The sequence below is a fragment of the Rhamphochromis sp. 'chilingali' genome (assembly GCF_963969265.1).
Source record: "Rhamphochromis sp. 'chilingali' genome assembly, chromosome: 1".
Classification (NCBI taxonomy): domain Eukaryota; kingdom Metazoa; phylum Chordata; class Actinopteri; order Cichliformes; family Cichlidae; genus Rhamphochromis; species Rhamphochromis sp. 'chilingali'.
The window spans coordinates 26,245,402-26,258,792 of record NC_137929.1 but is presented as its reverse complement, the minus strand read 5'-3'; the positions used below and the strand labels follow the sequence as shown (position 1 = coordinate 26,258,792).

The 13,391-nt window shown below is 40.9% G+C and overlaps 2 protein-coding genes across 2 annotated transcripts; one reads left to right on the top strand and one right to left on the bottom strand.

Moving 5' to 3' along the window:
* Positions 1-124: 124 nt before the first annotated feature.
* On the top strand, positions 125-2,147 carry LOC308407694 (uncharacterized protein; the record flags this gene model as incomplete). The annotated part of the gene is made up of 7 exons (XM_080899510.1): positions 125-135; positions 236-318; positions 416-527; positions 843-931; positions 1,043-1,215; positions 1,379-1,556; positions 1,936-2,147. The coding sequence occupies 7 exons, from the start codon at positions 125-127 to the stop codon at positions 2,070-2,072; spliced, it is 783 nt and encodes a 260-aa protein (XP_080755636.1). The 3' UTR covers positions 2,073-2,147.
* Positions 2,148-6,238: 4,091 nt separating this feature from the next.
* Positions 6,239-12,709, bottom strand: brms1 (BRMS1 transcriptional repressor and anoikis regulator). The gene is made up of 11 exons (XM_080897220.1): positions 12,588-12,709; positions 11,759-11,847; positions 9,913-10,147; positions 9,709-9,799; positions 9,476-9,603; positions 8,396-8,475; positions 8,190-8,286; positions 7,970-8,059; positions 7,181-7,245; positions 7,012-7,051; positions 6,239-6,930 (listed from the first exon to the last, which is right to left on the bottom strand). The coding sequence occupies exons 3-11, from the start codon at positions 10,133-10,135 to the stop codon at positions 6,923-6,925; spliced, it is 822 nt and encodes a 273-aa protein (XP_080753346.1). The 5' UTR covers positions 10,136-10,147; positions 11,759-11,847; positions 12,588-12,709; the 3' UTR covers positions 6,239-6,922.
* Between the last annotated feature and the right edge of the window lie 682 nt (positions 12,710-13,391).

Sequence of the window (13,391 nt, the reverse complement as noted above, 5' to 3'; positions counted from 1 at the left end):
ATTTATTATTTAGTTTAATCAATAGATCAAGTTTTGTAGTGACTATGAAATATATTGTAATTATCTGTTTCCTGTTTATCCTAGACAGGGCAAAAAAGGACTCCAAATTAAAAAAAAGATAAAAATGAAAGACTGGTGCATTGTTCAGCACTGGTGGTACAGAAATAGTCCCTAGTTCATGGATAAATGGGGAGAAATTGTCATGGCCTCCATATCCTCTGTGAGACACATTCAGGATCCACGATGCAGTAAAGAGGAGAGTTCATCCTGGTTCAACATGGCTCACCTATGCACCAGTCCGACTTCTAATAAGCCATGGTGGGTATCATCTGGATTGGTGTTGTATAAATGTAACAATAACAAGTTTTTCATGTCCTAATTTATGTCTGGCCATACATTGTGTTTGTACTTCCAGACACATTTCACAAAGCAGAACGCAGTCTTCAGAAATATCTAAGTGAACACTGTGATACGTCTGACCTTCAGTCCGAAGCTGAAACTCAGACCAGTCATAAAAGAAAGCACAAGTAAAACTTTTTTTATTTCACAAACATATCTTTGATTGCTAAGAATTTATGATCTTGTCTTTTGTACATATCTGTGGTGCTTGCATACTGCAATATCACCACATAATATAGTCCAAAAAGTGGAAGCTTGTAAACTTTTTATAAATGCAAAGCCGTGTACACTTGTGCACTTCAAAAATTCCTTGTATACTGTACCTTCTTGCACATCTCCGTTTCCTGTGTGTGTTGTTATAAATTAAACTGTAACTTTAGGAAAAAATATTCCAAAAGCACATTTGTAATTACTTATGACCGTTTTCAACTTTTTTTCTTTAGACCAAATCCCCTGTACACATATAGTGACTCAGAGGATGAGCAGCCCACAAAGAAATGGTTTCCCCAGGCCCCTCGAGTGAAAATACCAGGTAATAAAATACTGTCTAGTGTCTTTGTACATATCTGTGTGTGACACAAGGAAACTTTTGACAAGTTGTCTGTATTCTTAAATACTTAAAAAAATTATCTTTTTCTGTCAGACCTGACGAGAGCTGTTAACGAACTCCGTGAGGAGGTCAGAGCCATCCGCAATACCGGCTGCAATGAATCGGTAGATGCTGGGGTACTGCCTCTGGATTTGCCCTTGCACAACATTGAGGAGCTAAACAATGCAGAGCCAGCTCTTCAATCACAAGAGGCAAATAAGGCAATGGTAAGTATATAAAGGTTATATACACTTTGTAACTATAAAGTGTAATAGCTGTCAGATGTGATTTAAATACATAACAACGGCTTGTTGATTAAACACACAAGCACTTGCATACACATTTAAGACATGAGACACGCTAATTCCATCTCTTAAAATGTGTCTATAGGTGAGACGCTTTGCCTTGATTGGAGGGACCACACTGGAGGTGCGAGTCCGCCGTGTAATGGCTTATGCCATCACAAATGAGCTGGCCTCGGTACTAAACTGGGCAGGGAAAAAAACCAAGGACCAGACAAAGCAAAAAATGGCATTTAAAGATACAGCGCTCTGCAAATGCATATTTGGTAAGTTTTACTGTTTTTTTGCTATATTACTTTGTCTTTCTTAATAACAAGACTTTCATGTCCGGTTAATCTGGAGATGGAGTCTTTGGTCTTTGGCTTGTTTAGTCCTCGGGTTGTAGTTTGTACAGCCCGAGGACCCCATGTTTATTTTGTTTTAAAGGATACACGGCACACCATGCTAAGACTTATCACTTTTTCCGCTCATAGCTCTTTGGGAATCAAATGCGGCAGTTTGCAGATTTACGCCTGGTGACTTTCATGTTTATCAGCCTAGGAGTTTACATACTTTCTCCTCGCTGAAGACAGTTAACAAGAGCTTATTCACGTGCTCTAATTCACTTTTTTTGTTTGTGTGTGTGTGTGTGTATTTTTGTCCTAGATGGCCTGACGCAGCAGTTAGGGGCAAACTCTATGTCCGAGTTTGTCTTTGCGCAAGCAGTGCAGAAATGGCTCCGATACGCCCCAGATCGTTTGGGTGGTGCAGGACGCACATCATGCATCCCCATCCCAGAGTAAAAAATTACAAACTTCTGTGAAACATATAAATGTAAATAGGAAACTGTCTTTTAATAAAGTATTTAGCAAACGAAACATGACTATTGACCTTTTTTTTTTCTCTGTTACATCACATGCAATGCTTTCTTATTTTAGGATATTAATATTGACATGATACATTGTGAGACATTTGGGTTTTTTTTTATAAAGGGTGTCCAATTTAAGGAATAAGTACAATTATGTGTTTAGGTGGTTTAAGTATTGATGGAAACATGCAGTAGTTTAGTATTGGTTAAAATACCTATAAAGAAAGGTAGATTTCCAGTCATGATTTAACTGTTGTTTTAATAAAAAGCAACTGTGCGAAAGAGGTGGAAAATCAACACCATAGCTCAACAGTGTTTCAATATCAGAATCTGACATTGTTTCAATGTCAACAGTATTAGAAAATACAACGTTGAATCAACGTCAGGTTTCAACATTGATTCAACATCAAAACCTGACGTTGTTTCAACGTTAAAAAAGGGTGCAAGAGTGACGTTAGGTCAACGTCACACTTCAACGTTGATTCAATGACACAGCCTGATATTGACTCAACAGTGTTTCAATGTTTCCTTGCTATCTGGGACACCAGACAGAGCGATGCAGACGCAACAGTGCAATAGAAAAGTGCAACAATGGCAGTGCAAAAGACTGAGCATTGTGCAAAAGGTAGCTTAATGGATGAAAGTGTGTGTTTGAGATTGTGCAGATAAGTGCTTGTAGTGACGTGTGTGTGTGTCAGTCCAGGAACTGAGTGTTCAGGAGTTTGACGGCTTGGGGGAAACAAACTTTCACAGTCTGGCCCGGATGCTCCAGTATCTCTTGGCAGCAGGGTGAAGAGTGTGTGTGAGGGGTGTGTGGGGTCCTCTACGACGCTGGTGGCTTTCCAGATGCAGCCGGTGTGATCGGTGTCTGTGATGGAGGGAAGAGAGGCTCCAATGATCTCGCCTGTTCTCACTATCAGGGATATGTTTATAGTGTTTTTGTGTTTCTGTGTACAACCTACAGCCTGGTTGTTGCTACCCGCAGATTCATAAGCCGGCTGTCAGATTTTAAAAGTCTGCAAAACCATTTCCAAGATTTCTAGCTAGCGGCTCTGTAAAGCAGCGGTCCAGTGAAAAGTCTCGGCTGTGTTCGATCAGTGTCAAAACAAAACAGGGCAGTCATCCAGAAGAGACCTGAAACATACATTTAAGACCACTGTGGGGAATATTTATTGTCTGAAAAAGCTAGTTTTATACAAACCTTAAAAAAGTGCATTATTCTATCAATACTGCTCAAACTAATCATTCCTGGTGACTTGCAACAGCCGACTAAAGCATAACTTGAACTGATATTCCAGGCTGAGCGTCTAAATGAGCTACTTTCCCCTTCCCTGATCAAAATAGACCCAATGAGCTGCTCTTACAACACGTCACCCTGAACTATCTAATCTCTGGATTGCCTGACCTTACTTGAGCCTGAGGTAACAGCTAATCCTCACTGAAGAGAGGAGGAAGACACTGGAGAGACGGACACAGGTCAGAAACTGAAGGACGTGAAGAGCGTACTGGCATTTCAAAGGGGAAAAAGAATCACCAGTGGTCCTGTTAAACGAGCTTCTACAGCCACTTCCACCATCTGCACCTATAGCAGGGTCTGCTGGAGGTTTCTTTAAAGTATCTGTAATTGACAGCAAAAAAAGAGCGAAGGATAGAGCACCCTGGAGGACGGCGAGCCCTGCCTGCAACCTGAGTCTCAGAAGAAAACCACAAGGGTCGAGATAAAGCTGATTTTGGAGTCTGTGGTAAGACATCGTCACATGTTGCTTTGCTGTTACTCTTTGGCTGCTAATTAGAAAAAACAACCTGTGATTTTAGAAATCAGTGTTTTTGTAAAGAGCAAAACAGTGGCACGAGTTTTGGAGATGGGTAAGGATAAAAGAGAAACATAGAGAGGAGCAGTGGACACTGCAGGCTAAGCCATGATAAGCCTCTTTAAGCTACTTCACTTTCCACAGATCAAATGTTCTGTTTTAAACCTGTTGATCTGTGCTGGACTTTTAACAGCCAGCTATTGATTCACTTTATCTGTGTTTTTGGCAGGAAAGCTCCAGCCCCCTGCCAAATCAGACGGCACAAAATCTGTAAAACAGAGCTGAGTCCTTAAATCTCAGATTTAAATAGGAGCGAGCCCTTCAACCGCCAGCTTTACCGTCACTCAGATCCATTCAGGTTTGACCCCTGACCTCCATCCATCCCTCTATCCCCGCTCAGGACATGTCTCGCGACCAGTGCGATTCGGTGGCGGTGAGCGTGGAGTCCCTCCTCACTGACGCCAAGAGGATGCAGATGCAGTGCCGTGAACGCAGCGAGCAGCTCTCCGTCGCCGCCGCGCAGCTGAGGACGGAGTCGGCCGCCCTGAGGGAGCAGTGCGAGGCCACCCAGCTCGACATGGCTCTAATCCGCCGGCAGCTGGAAGAGCTGAAAGACACCAAGGCTGCCTTTGAAGCAAGGGAGAGGCAGGCGCGTAAACTCAGCAAGCAGCTGTGAGAAAAACGAGGGAAGGTGGAAGATGCTGAAGTCATGAACTGTGATGCAACATCCCATTTAAAGTAACCGATCAGCAGCTTAGATAAAGGAAGGAAGGTCTGACAAAAGAAAGAAGGAGAGAGATAAAAGGATCAGCAAGACAATGAAGGGAAAAATGAAGGAATGAGATGGAACTTGAATCCATCTCCCACAAACCCGAGAGTATAACTTCAAGCAGACCCATGTTTATGACAGCTACCCTTAAAAATGTAATCCAGAGGACAAAGAAAGATTTTAACCTGGAGTTTAGTGAAAGAGGGGGAAAGCACTTTGTCATTATCTACAGCTCTGTCTTTACCTTGTAAACACATAATTGAACTTCACTCCTCTCACATCAAATAAATGATTCCCACACACACTGGTCTCCACATGTCTCCTTTAGAGCGTTTTTTCAGCTTCATGCAAACTCTTTGATCTACTAACCTGCATATAAATGTGCAGGTTAGGTTAATTAGACTGAGAGTGAAGACAAAGAACGGCACACCTTCAGCAAAGATCATTTGAAATGGTCCTATTTCAGTGGGCAGAGGTGAATATGAAGCCCGGCACCAGTTGTACTTCACATCAGTACACTGTGACACCCTCGATCTAGAGACTGCGATCAGGCAAAGGGACACGAGTAGGAACAACGTATGGACGAGCATGTTAGTTCGATTTCTTAGAAAGTTTATGTAACATTATTTTGTCTGTATTGAATCGACAGAAAACTGAGGAAAGATAAATTTTCTTTATAGGTGAAATGTTTTTGACATAGTTTTAAAGATCTGTACACAGACCAGGATGTGAATATTTGACTCCTCAGATTCTTCTTTGTTGGTAGATGTTTCGTTTTATAACAGGATTTTGGGTATTTGTTTCAAATGTGGACATATTTACCTGGTCAGCCTGGGTTCCTGCCACCTCTCTCATGCTTTAGCTCACTATCACCTTACTGACTTCTCAAAGCGATGCACATTTACATGTGCCAGCTATTTATGATTTGAACTTATGATTTTCTTGTGTATTCGCTTTAAAATTCACTAGTTGAGTTGAGGTGCTTCAGGTCGGGTCATAGACCCAGGACACCCCGGAGAGATGTCTCAGCTGACCCGGAGGCAGAGAGGGAGCTCTGGGCTTTTTTGCTTAGGCTGCTGCCCCCAACCACACCATCGTGAGCTTTCTCACTGTCACCACCTTTTATTTCCTCTGGTGCCCTAAAGATCAGCTGAAACTAATCTGAACATTATTTTTAGTTGCACTTCTTGTAATTACAGATCAAAAGATCCTTTATTTCCAGAGAGACTGAACCCAGAACACGCAGGAGCAAGTAGCGGTCTGAGAGGAGGCCGTTGGTCTTTGAGTGCATTTTGTGGCTAGTTAACCTTCTGTCTCCCTCCACAGGAGCTGCCATTTCAGTGACCTGTAGCTGACTCTCCACTGTTCCTGCTGCTTCTCCTCCAAACCCCCCCCAAAACAAACTGAGGACATTTTAAAGCTGCATTAATCCAACCTCATGCACACTGGGCTGCCCAGCATTCATTCACATAAATTGCTCACCTTTGGTGATGTTCAGCAGAAACATTCAAACATGTTGATTTTCCACCTGCATAAGAACCAGTTTATTTATTTATTTCACAATCAGTCACGATCCTGATCACAGATTTTTAAAAATAAAGATAAATTCTGCCACCTGCTGGACGTTTTTAAGTTTGCTTAGCCACCTTTTCCTTGGTGTAAAGATGTGCCGGTGGTCAGGATGGCTGAAAACATGGTTCAGCCTGTGTATTCGGTCCTGCTCATGAACTCTTAGAATTTGTTAATTGGTGTAATTAACACGTGATGATAGTGAGTTTCATGTCATTTGATCAGATACGCGTGTTTTCTGCACAGTCGCTGGGTGTCCAATGTGAACATTGCTTATCAGAAGCTTCTTTTCCTTCCTCTCCCACCAGCTTCCAGGCAGTCAGCAACTTTTGTGCAAGACAACACACAACTGCAACAACACAATATGATCAAACATATCCAAGACAGCCGAGTATGTCTCAGTGATTCTGACTCACACCGACAGACACACAAAAAAAAGACAGACAAAAAGGTTGTGTGCTAAAAGATTAGATTTTCAATCAGCATTATAAATCATTCTATAAATACATGGTTGTCATATCGTTAAGAACGTCTTTTAAATAGCAATAGATAACAAACAAGCAGTAGGGTGGGAAATAGCTGGGAACGTGAGTGTGTGTTAAGTTTGGTGTCGCTGTTGCACAGATCCGCCTTTCATCACCGCTCTGAAAGACAAAACAGGATCGTTTAGAGACCAAACCTTTTCAGTTTGCTGCGTTAATAAAAGACGATTGGAGCAGACTTACTTTCAACTTTCTTTTTTAGTGGCGACAGAGCTGCTTTCGCCTGAAAAACAGAGACGCTGTTTACACGATCGGACGCAGGCTGGTGTACACACCCTGAAGCTGCATCTTTATCGACTGACAGCTGAAGAATCTGGGAAGTCAAAGGGAACTTTTACAAGTGATTTCTGACCTTCTTGATAGCAGTCCAGTCTTCAAGGATGTCGATGTCTCTCAGCATGTAGACGATGAAAGGCCCTGTGAGACAGAGGCAGTCATATTGAGAGACTGAGACTGAAAACTAAACAGAAACAAGAAAACACACTCTGGAAACTAATTGAATCTAAGCTTAATTTAAAAACAATATATAAAATGATATATAACCAATAATAATAACTATGATTCTGCCTTTTGATCGTAGTTGTTGTGTTCTTGCCTTCTGTAGGATTTCCAATGGAAATATCTGACAAAAATGGCTTGCAAGTAAATGACCTTTTCATCAAGCTATAGCACAGACCACTGCTCTGCGACGATATGTTTTAATTGTGTAATAAAGGGTTAACTTCCAATTTACACACCATATAAAAATGTCTGCACTTTGGCGGAAACAGGAAGTACAACCCAAAGAACCCCGTCCCCACAGTGAAGCATGGTGGTGGAAGTATTATGCTGTGGGGATGCTTCTGTGTCTGGAACTGGGAATCTCATCAAAGTGGAAGCAAAACCTCAAGCAGTCCGCAGCAAAACTGAGTCTTTGCTTTGGCTTCCAGCACAACAACAAACAGATAATAATAAAGTAATAATAGTTCTCGTGAAATTTCTATGTGAAAAGTAAATCTGGGTAAAAACTAGCTATGGAAAACTATGTTAAAAACATATATCGCTCTGTTTAGCAGCACTTAAACAATAAGACGGGAGCTCATCTCCTCATCTGTATATGTACACATCAGCGCTGGTGAGGCTCCTCACACGTGGTGCTTACCTGAAACCAAAGCTACTTTCTTTTTCTTCTCAGATCGACCCAGCAGGTTCTTTCTTTTGCACTTCTTGCCCCTCAGCTCATCGCTCCACTCTGGACAGACAGAATCCACCATATACAACTCCACTAAAATGAATTGTTTTGAACACTTTCACTCAGTACTTCAGTTTTATAACCTTTGCGTACTTTATGTGTACGTAACAGCTTTGCGATTGACACGTACCTGAGGTGAGGTCTATATTCTGCCTGTCCTCCTCCAGCCTCCTTATCTTTTCCAGTAGCTCGCCCTTCATGGCGTCAAACAGCAGCGTTCGCTCACTCTGTAAAACACGTGTAGATACAAACAAGCGCGTTAGTTCTCTTTTAGTTGAGAATATTAAGTCTCCAGTAGGAAAGCAGAATGCGGTTGAGAGTGCACGTGCGCGCTACCTCCAGGTGCTGCCTCGCTCCTTGCACTTCACATTCATGCTTGTGTTTGATGACCTGCAGACACAGCTCCCTGTACACTCCTGCACAAAGAGACAGCCAAAGGTGTCTGAGGAGGTCATACTGGCATTATGTGCACTGCTACTCCATTACTGTTTGGTTAAACACACATTAGCAATGCTCTATAAGTAAGTGCTGCATTTGGAGGGTCCAAAACAATCTAAATATTTAATAGGACCCTGAACCAGAAATGCATTCTGGGTAAACAACTACCTTGAGGCATCACACTTTTTCCTTATTGATTTAAAGGTACGGTCAGTTGTTGTTTTTTTAGGTTATTTAATAGGAAAAATTAATTACTCATAAATATACACTGATTTGTGTGAAATTAAGTCTTCCAACAAATTGATGCTGGAACTGATCCAAAACTTAAAATGATGAAAATCCACTAAAAATCCACAGGAACGAGCTTTGTGTCATTCATGGCTTCAGACTCAAGAATAATGTCTGTTTTTTCATCTGAGCAGGTGTCGCCTTCACCAAAAAAGTGAGAACACAAAGGAAGTCAGGACTCACAAACACATGAAAACTAGCATAAACACTCTTGATTATTCCCGATGTTGGTGCAATTCCTTATTATCAGCAGATTAGACATTAGACACTAACATCATGCCATCTAAGGTTAGGCTCGAGTCTGCTATAAAAATCACACATCACACTGTATGAAAGTTTATTCGCCAAGTGTCCGAGTCCACAAATGTTAGCTCTACTTAGGGCTGGGCCGTATCACTACTGCTAGCCTCGCGGAGTGATACGTACTGTGCTTCAACATAATATTACCGTGTTGTGTGTGTGTGTGTGTGTTTTAACCTCTTTTCAAGTTTTGTGGATATTATACATGGTTATGCTGAGGATATGTCGGCCAATTTCCACAATTATATCGTCAGTTATATCGTTAGGTAAACAGCATCCTGACAGCCTACACTCACTACAGACAAATGGCAGCCAAGGTTGTTTGCACTACAGTGGTATTGGACTTGATTAGGATTTTATTTATTTATTTTTCTATTTATTTTTCTGTACCAGCCACTTGTGTCCGTATCTGCATGCTGTTCTGTAGTGCAGCCAGCGGTTCTCTGTATTCGCCGGCCTTTCCCGTCAGCACCTCGTCCAGCTTGACTTTCACCTGGTTTAGCCGTTCCCGAAACAACCTGCAATCACACGGTGAAATCAGCCTCAACAACAGGCGGCTCAGGCATCGAAAAAAGAGAAGGATAAAGTGTTGAATCCCTTTTTCCCCCTGCTTCAAAAATTACTTCTCTTTCAGCTCCTGGAATTGTTTCTCCAGATCCATCATCTCATCCAGACATTCTCCTCTTCTCCTCTCGCAGTCTTCATCATCCATCTCTACATAGGACAAAGAGAAAAAAGAAAAGGTGGCGTCGATTACATTGCGTCTCTCTTTTTATATAAGCAGTATAAACGTTAGTGGAGCATTTTGAGTTTTTTTTTTTTTTTACCTGAGCTCTCTTCTTCCTCTTCCTCCTCTTCCTCCTCGTCACTATCTTCCAAGTCGGTCTCCCTCTCCTCCGTACTTTCCTCCATGGTCTCCTCGGCTCCTCCCCCTCTTGTTCCTTCATTCTCTCTGGGTTCTTCCACCTCTCCGTTGGCCTCGGGGAGCTGCGACTCACCCTCTGCCTCCATCTCCTCCTCCGGCTCCTTCACAGGGGGTTGGGCGGGCATGGAAGCCGGAAACTATGTTCGGCATTAATAAAAATATCACATAAAACTAAAGACTGTTTGTGTTAAAGCATTCAGGTGCAATGCAGTTTGGCATCAGAGCAGTTTAACTTGAGCCCAGAGCCCATAGATGCAACGATTTATTTAAAAAAATGTGCAAAAATCGAATTTATACAATTCTAACAAGCTTGAAAGTAAATATTTAGTATGACCACATTTATTCCTCAACACAGCCAATTCTATCCAGATATGTTTGTACTGCATTAGCAGAAGAGGTGGGCAATATGGCCTCAACAATATAGCACAGTATTGTCACATAATAAAATGAAAGAATACATTCAGCCTGCGATGTTGTACGTTGGGCCAAAGTTTTTAACCTGTTGCTTAAAACCCTTCTCTGCCACATGTAGCTGCATCTGTAATTTCCATCCACAGTTTGCTCTTCCTGTCATGTGGAGTGCGACCAGCGAGTGCTCCAGCTGCGCTCGGTGGAGTCATTTGCTTACATTTGGGTCACACACCACCAGCTGCTAGTATCTCCTCCTTTGTAGCCTGGGTGTACTCGATGATGTGTTTTTGCCTCAAGTGATGAAACAAGTCTGTTATTTCTACATTTAGCTGGAACAGTTTTCTTGCATATTGTGCTTTGTTGGAGGTCTTTTAGCTACATTTTTTAAAATTGGGATAATGTTGAAAATCTGAAGCTACTTTTTGTGTTTGCATTTCCACTGTGCTTTATAGACAGCTGCATACTCGGTGTTGTACCTCTCTCGAAGATAAAGGCAGTTTGAGCCAAAACAAAATTCAAATTTGCCTGCTTCCTGTTATGTGTAGACACACCACTGGTTCATCAACTGAGTTAGGTTAATTTTCTTGAATAATTCATAGGTCAGTGTTAAGCGGCATAACAAACAAACATTCAGGTAGATGGGGGCAGCTGTGGCTCAGGTGGCAGAGCGGGTTGTCTACCAATTGGAAAGTCGCTAGAGAAAAGTACTGTATGAATGTGTGTGTGTGATTGGATGAATGAGACTTGCAGTAGAAAATTAATTGAGCTGAAAGCCACTATAAATACCAGCTCGTTTACAAGTACTGCAATTTAACCCAGAAAATTATGCTTCATGTAAGCTAAGTCTTACTTGTTGGGTGCATATATAATTTTTCTAAAAAAGTTGTATAAATAAGTAAATAATAATAATGAAAATAGTAATAATGATATATTACCAAAGTGTCTGTTAAACTTTATTTCATTGACATCCGTGTTTGAATTATTCTTGACTTACGCTACACACAACTCCAAAGGGCACATCCTAAATATAGACTTTATAAAGAATCACACTTCAAAAACATATTTTTGTCCAGAAAATATGGTGGACAATTCAATTATATTATAAATTATATGTAAAAAGCTGCATAAGCACACAATTAATGTCCCAACAACATTAAACTCAAAAATATAAAACACTGACTGGGATGTTTACAACAACGAATACATCTGAAAATAACATAAATTGTCAGGGGTCAGATTTCATATTTTACAGTCTGTAAAAAATAAAACAAGGCAAAACATTGTGCTGTTAAAACTAAGACCTGCCCGTGGATTAATAACAGTGAAATTTTGCTTACTCAGTAGACGGAGTGGAATAAGGTTTAACAGCAGACTGAGGACGTGGGACCCCCGAGCTACTGTATGGCCTCCATAACCTGCAAGTGAACTGCAAAAAACACAACACAACACCGGAAATGACATGACCGGCCTCACAGACATACAGGCAACAACAAGCTAAAATAACGCAGTCTTGCTTATCCCTCATAAAACAGACCTTCAGAAAAAAGTTTATAACTGAAATATCACTTTAAAGTTGCTCCACAATTTGGCTTCAACAATTAATGGGGGTCTTATTTGTTACCTTACCGGAAGTCCCATCTCAATCGGTCTAACTTTATCTTTTAGCTTCCGGGATGTCAAAGTAAAACCGTGTACGTTATAACAGCTACGGCGGTGCATAGAGTAAAATAAAATGCCCAAATTAGCCTGAAACCTATTGTATTGAACGCGAAATTAATTGTAATTCCCCTCAAAATAACAGAGACGCCTTTGTTGCATTTTCTTTTAAAATTAGCGGGAACTACACCACGGACAAGTCAAGTGCAACACTAGCTAACAATTGAAACCCCGCAGCGACGGAATGACTGCCTGTTCATCACATTGTCCGAATACTCATCTTATTTAATGGCCAAGTGTTTTCTCTTAGAGTGTGTGCCGGTTCGTAGAAGAAAAACAACCATCAAACTCAGTGAAGCATCGCCGGAGGGGCTTCCATACTGACCCTACCTTCCTACAGCGTACGGATTAACAAATAACGTTATCCGTCCACAGATGTAGGCGATGCTGTTTGTAAACAAATAACCCTTCTTTCCATAAATGTGACAGTCAAGAGAAAAGCTCGCTCACCGCGTCCTGTTGTTCCGCTGCGAAAAGTTCAAGTATGATTTACTGTATTTCCATTTTAAAAAGTACTTCCTCTTCGTCCCAGTCTTCTTTAGTTCCACACTTTGCCGGACTCTGAAGCCCGGAAGTTCAGCCAATGAGCGCGGAGACCGAGCACTAAACTGTCCAATAGCAGCGATCAACCCGAAGGTCTCTTGTCCAATCAGAAATACGCAACCAGATCCAGTAAACCAATTATAATCCAGTTTGTCTTCCTTATTATTCACAAAATGAAGAAATGTTTATCTTTGGGCGAGAAAGATGGCTTATAACCCACTGCGAGTGCGTATAATAGTGAGAAACACATTGTCTCGGTGATATAAGGTGTTTTGGTACAACTTCATGAAGATAGATGTAATTATTTAAAGAGGACACTTAAGGAAGACAAACATATTTCTTCATGAATACTATAGAATTCAGCATACCCGTTGTTTGCAACAAGGATTTGGAGCTGTTTGACCTAAGACTTTGCTTTAATATAATATAATATAATATAATATAATATAATATAATATAATATAATATAATATAAAAACCTAATGCTACAACTGGAGAAAATAGATTTTTAAAATATAAAACAAAATAAAAAATAATCAAAATTTTACATATATGATTCTAAAAATGCGGTTTATAATTGAACTTATTTTCATTCACGAAGCGCAAATCTGATAATACAATTTAAAGTCCGAGATCTAAGACAAATATTTAATTATAAAATACTTATAGACATGTAGCTTAGCATAGTGTGTACAGGGCGCAGTACTGTAC

Excerpts from the sequence above, each read along its gene's own strand:
- brms1 (XM_080897220.1), bottom strand. The coding sequence starts at position 10,135 with ATGCCCGCCCAACCCCCTGTGAAGGAGCCGGAGGAGGAGATGGAGGCA. Across the intron at positions 8,060-8,189 it reads GAATATAGACCTCACCTCAG|AGTGGAGCGATGAGCTGAGG; the intron begins GTACGTGTCAAT and ends CTGTCTGTCCAG. Across the intron at positions 7,052-7,180 it reads ACTGGACTGCTATCAAGAAG|GCGAAAGCAGCTCTGTCGCC; the intron begins GTCAGAAATCAC and ends TCTGTTTTTCAG.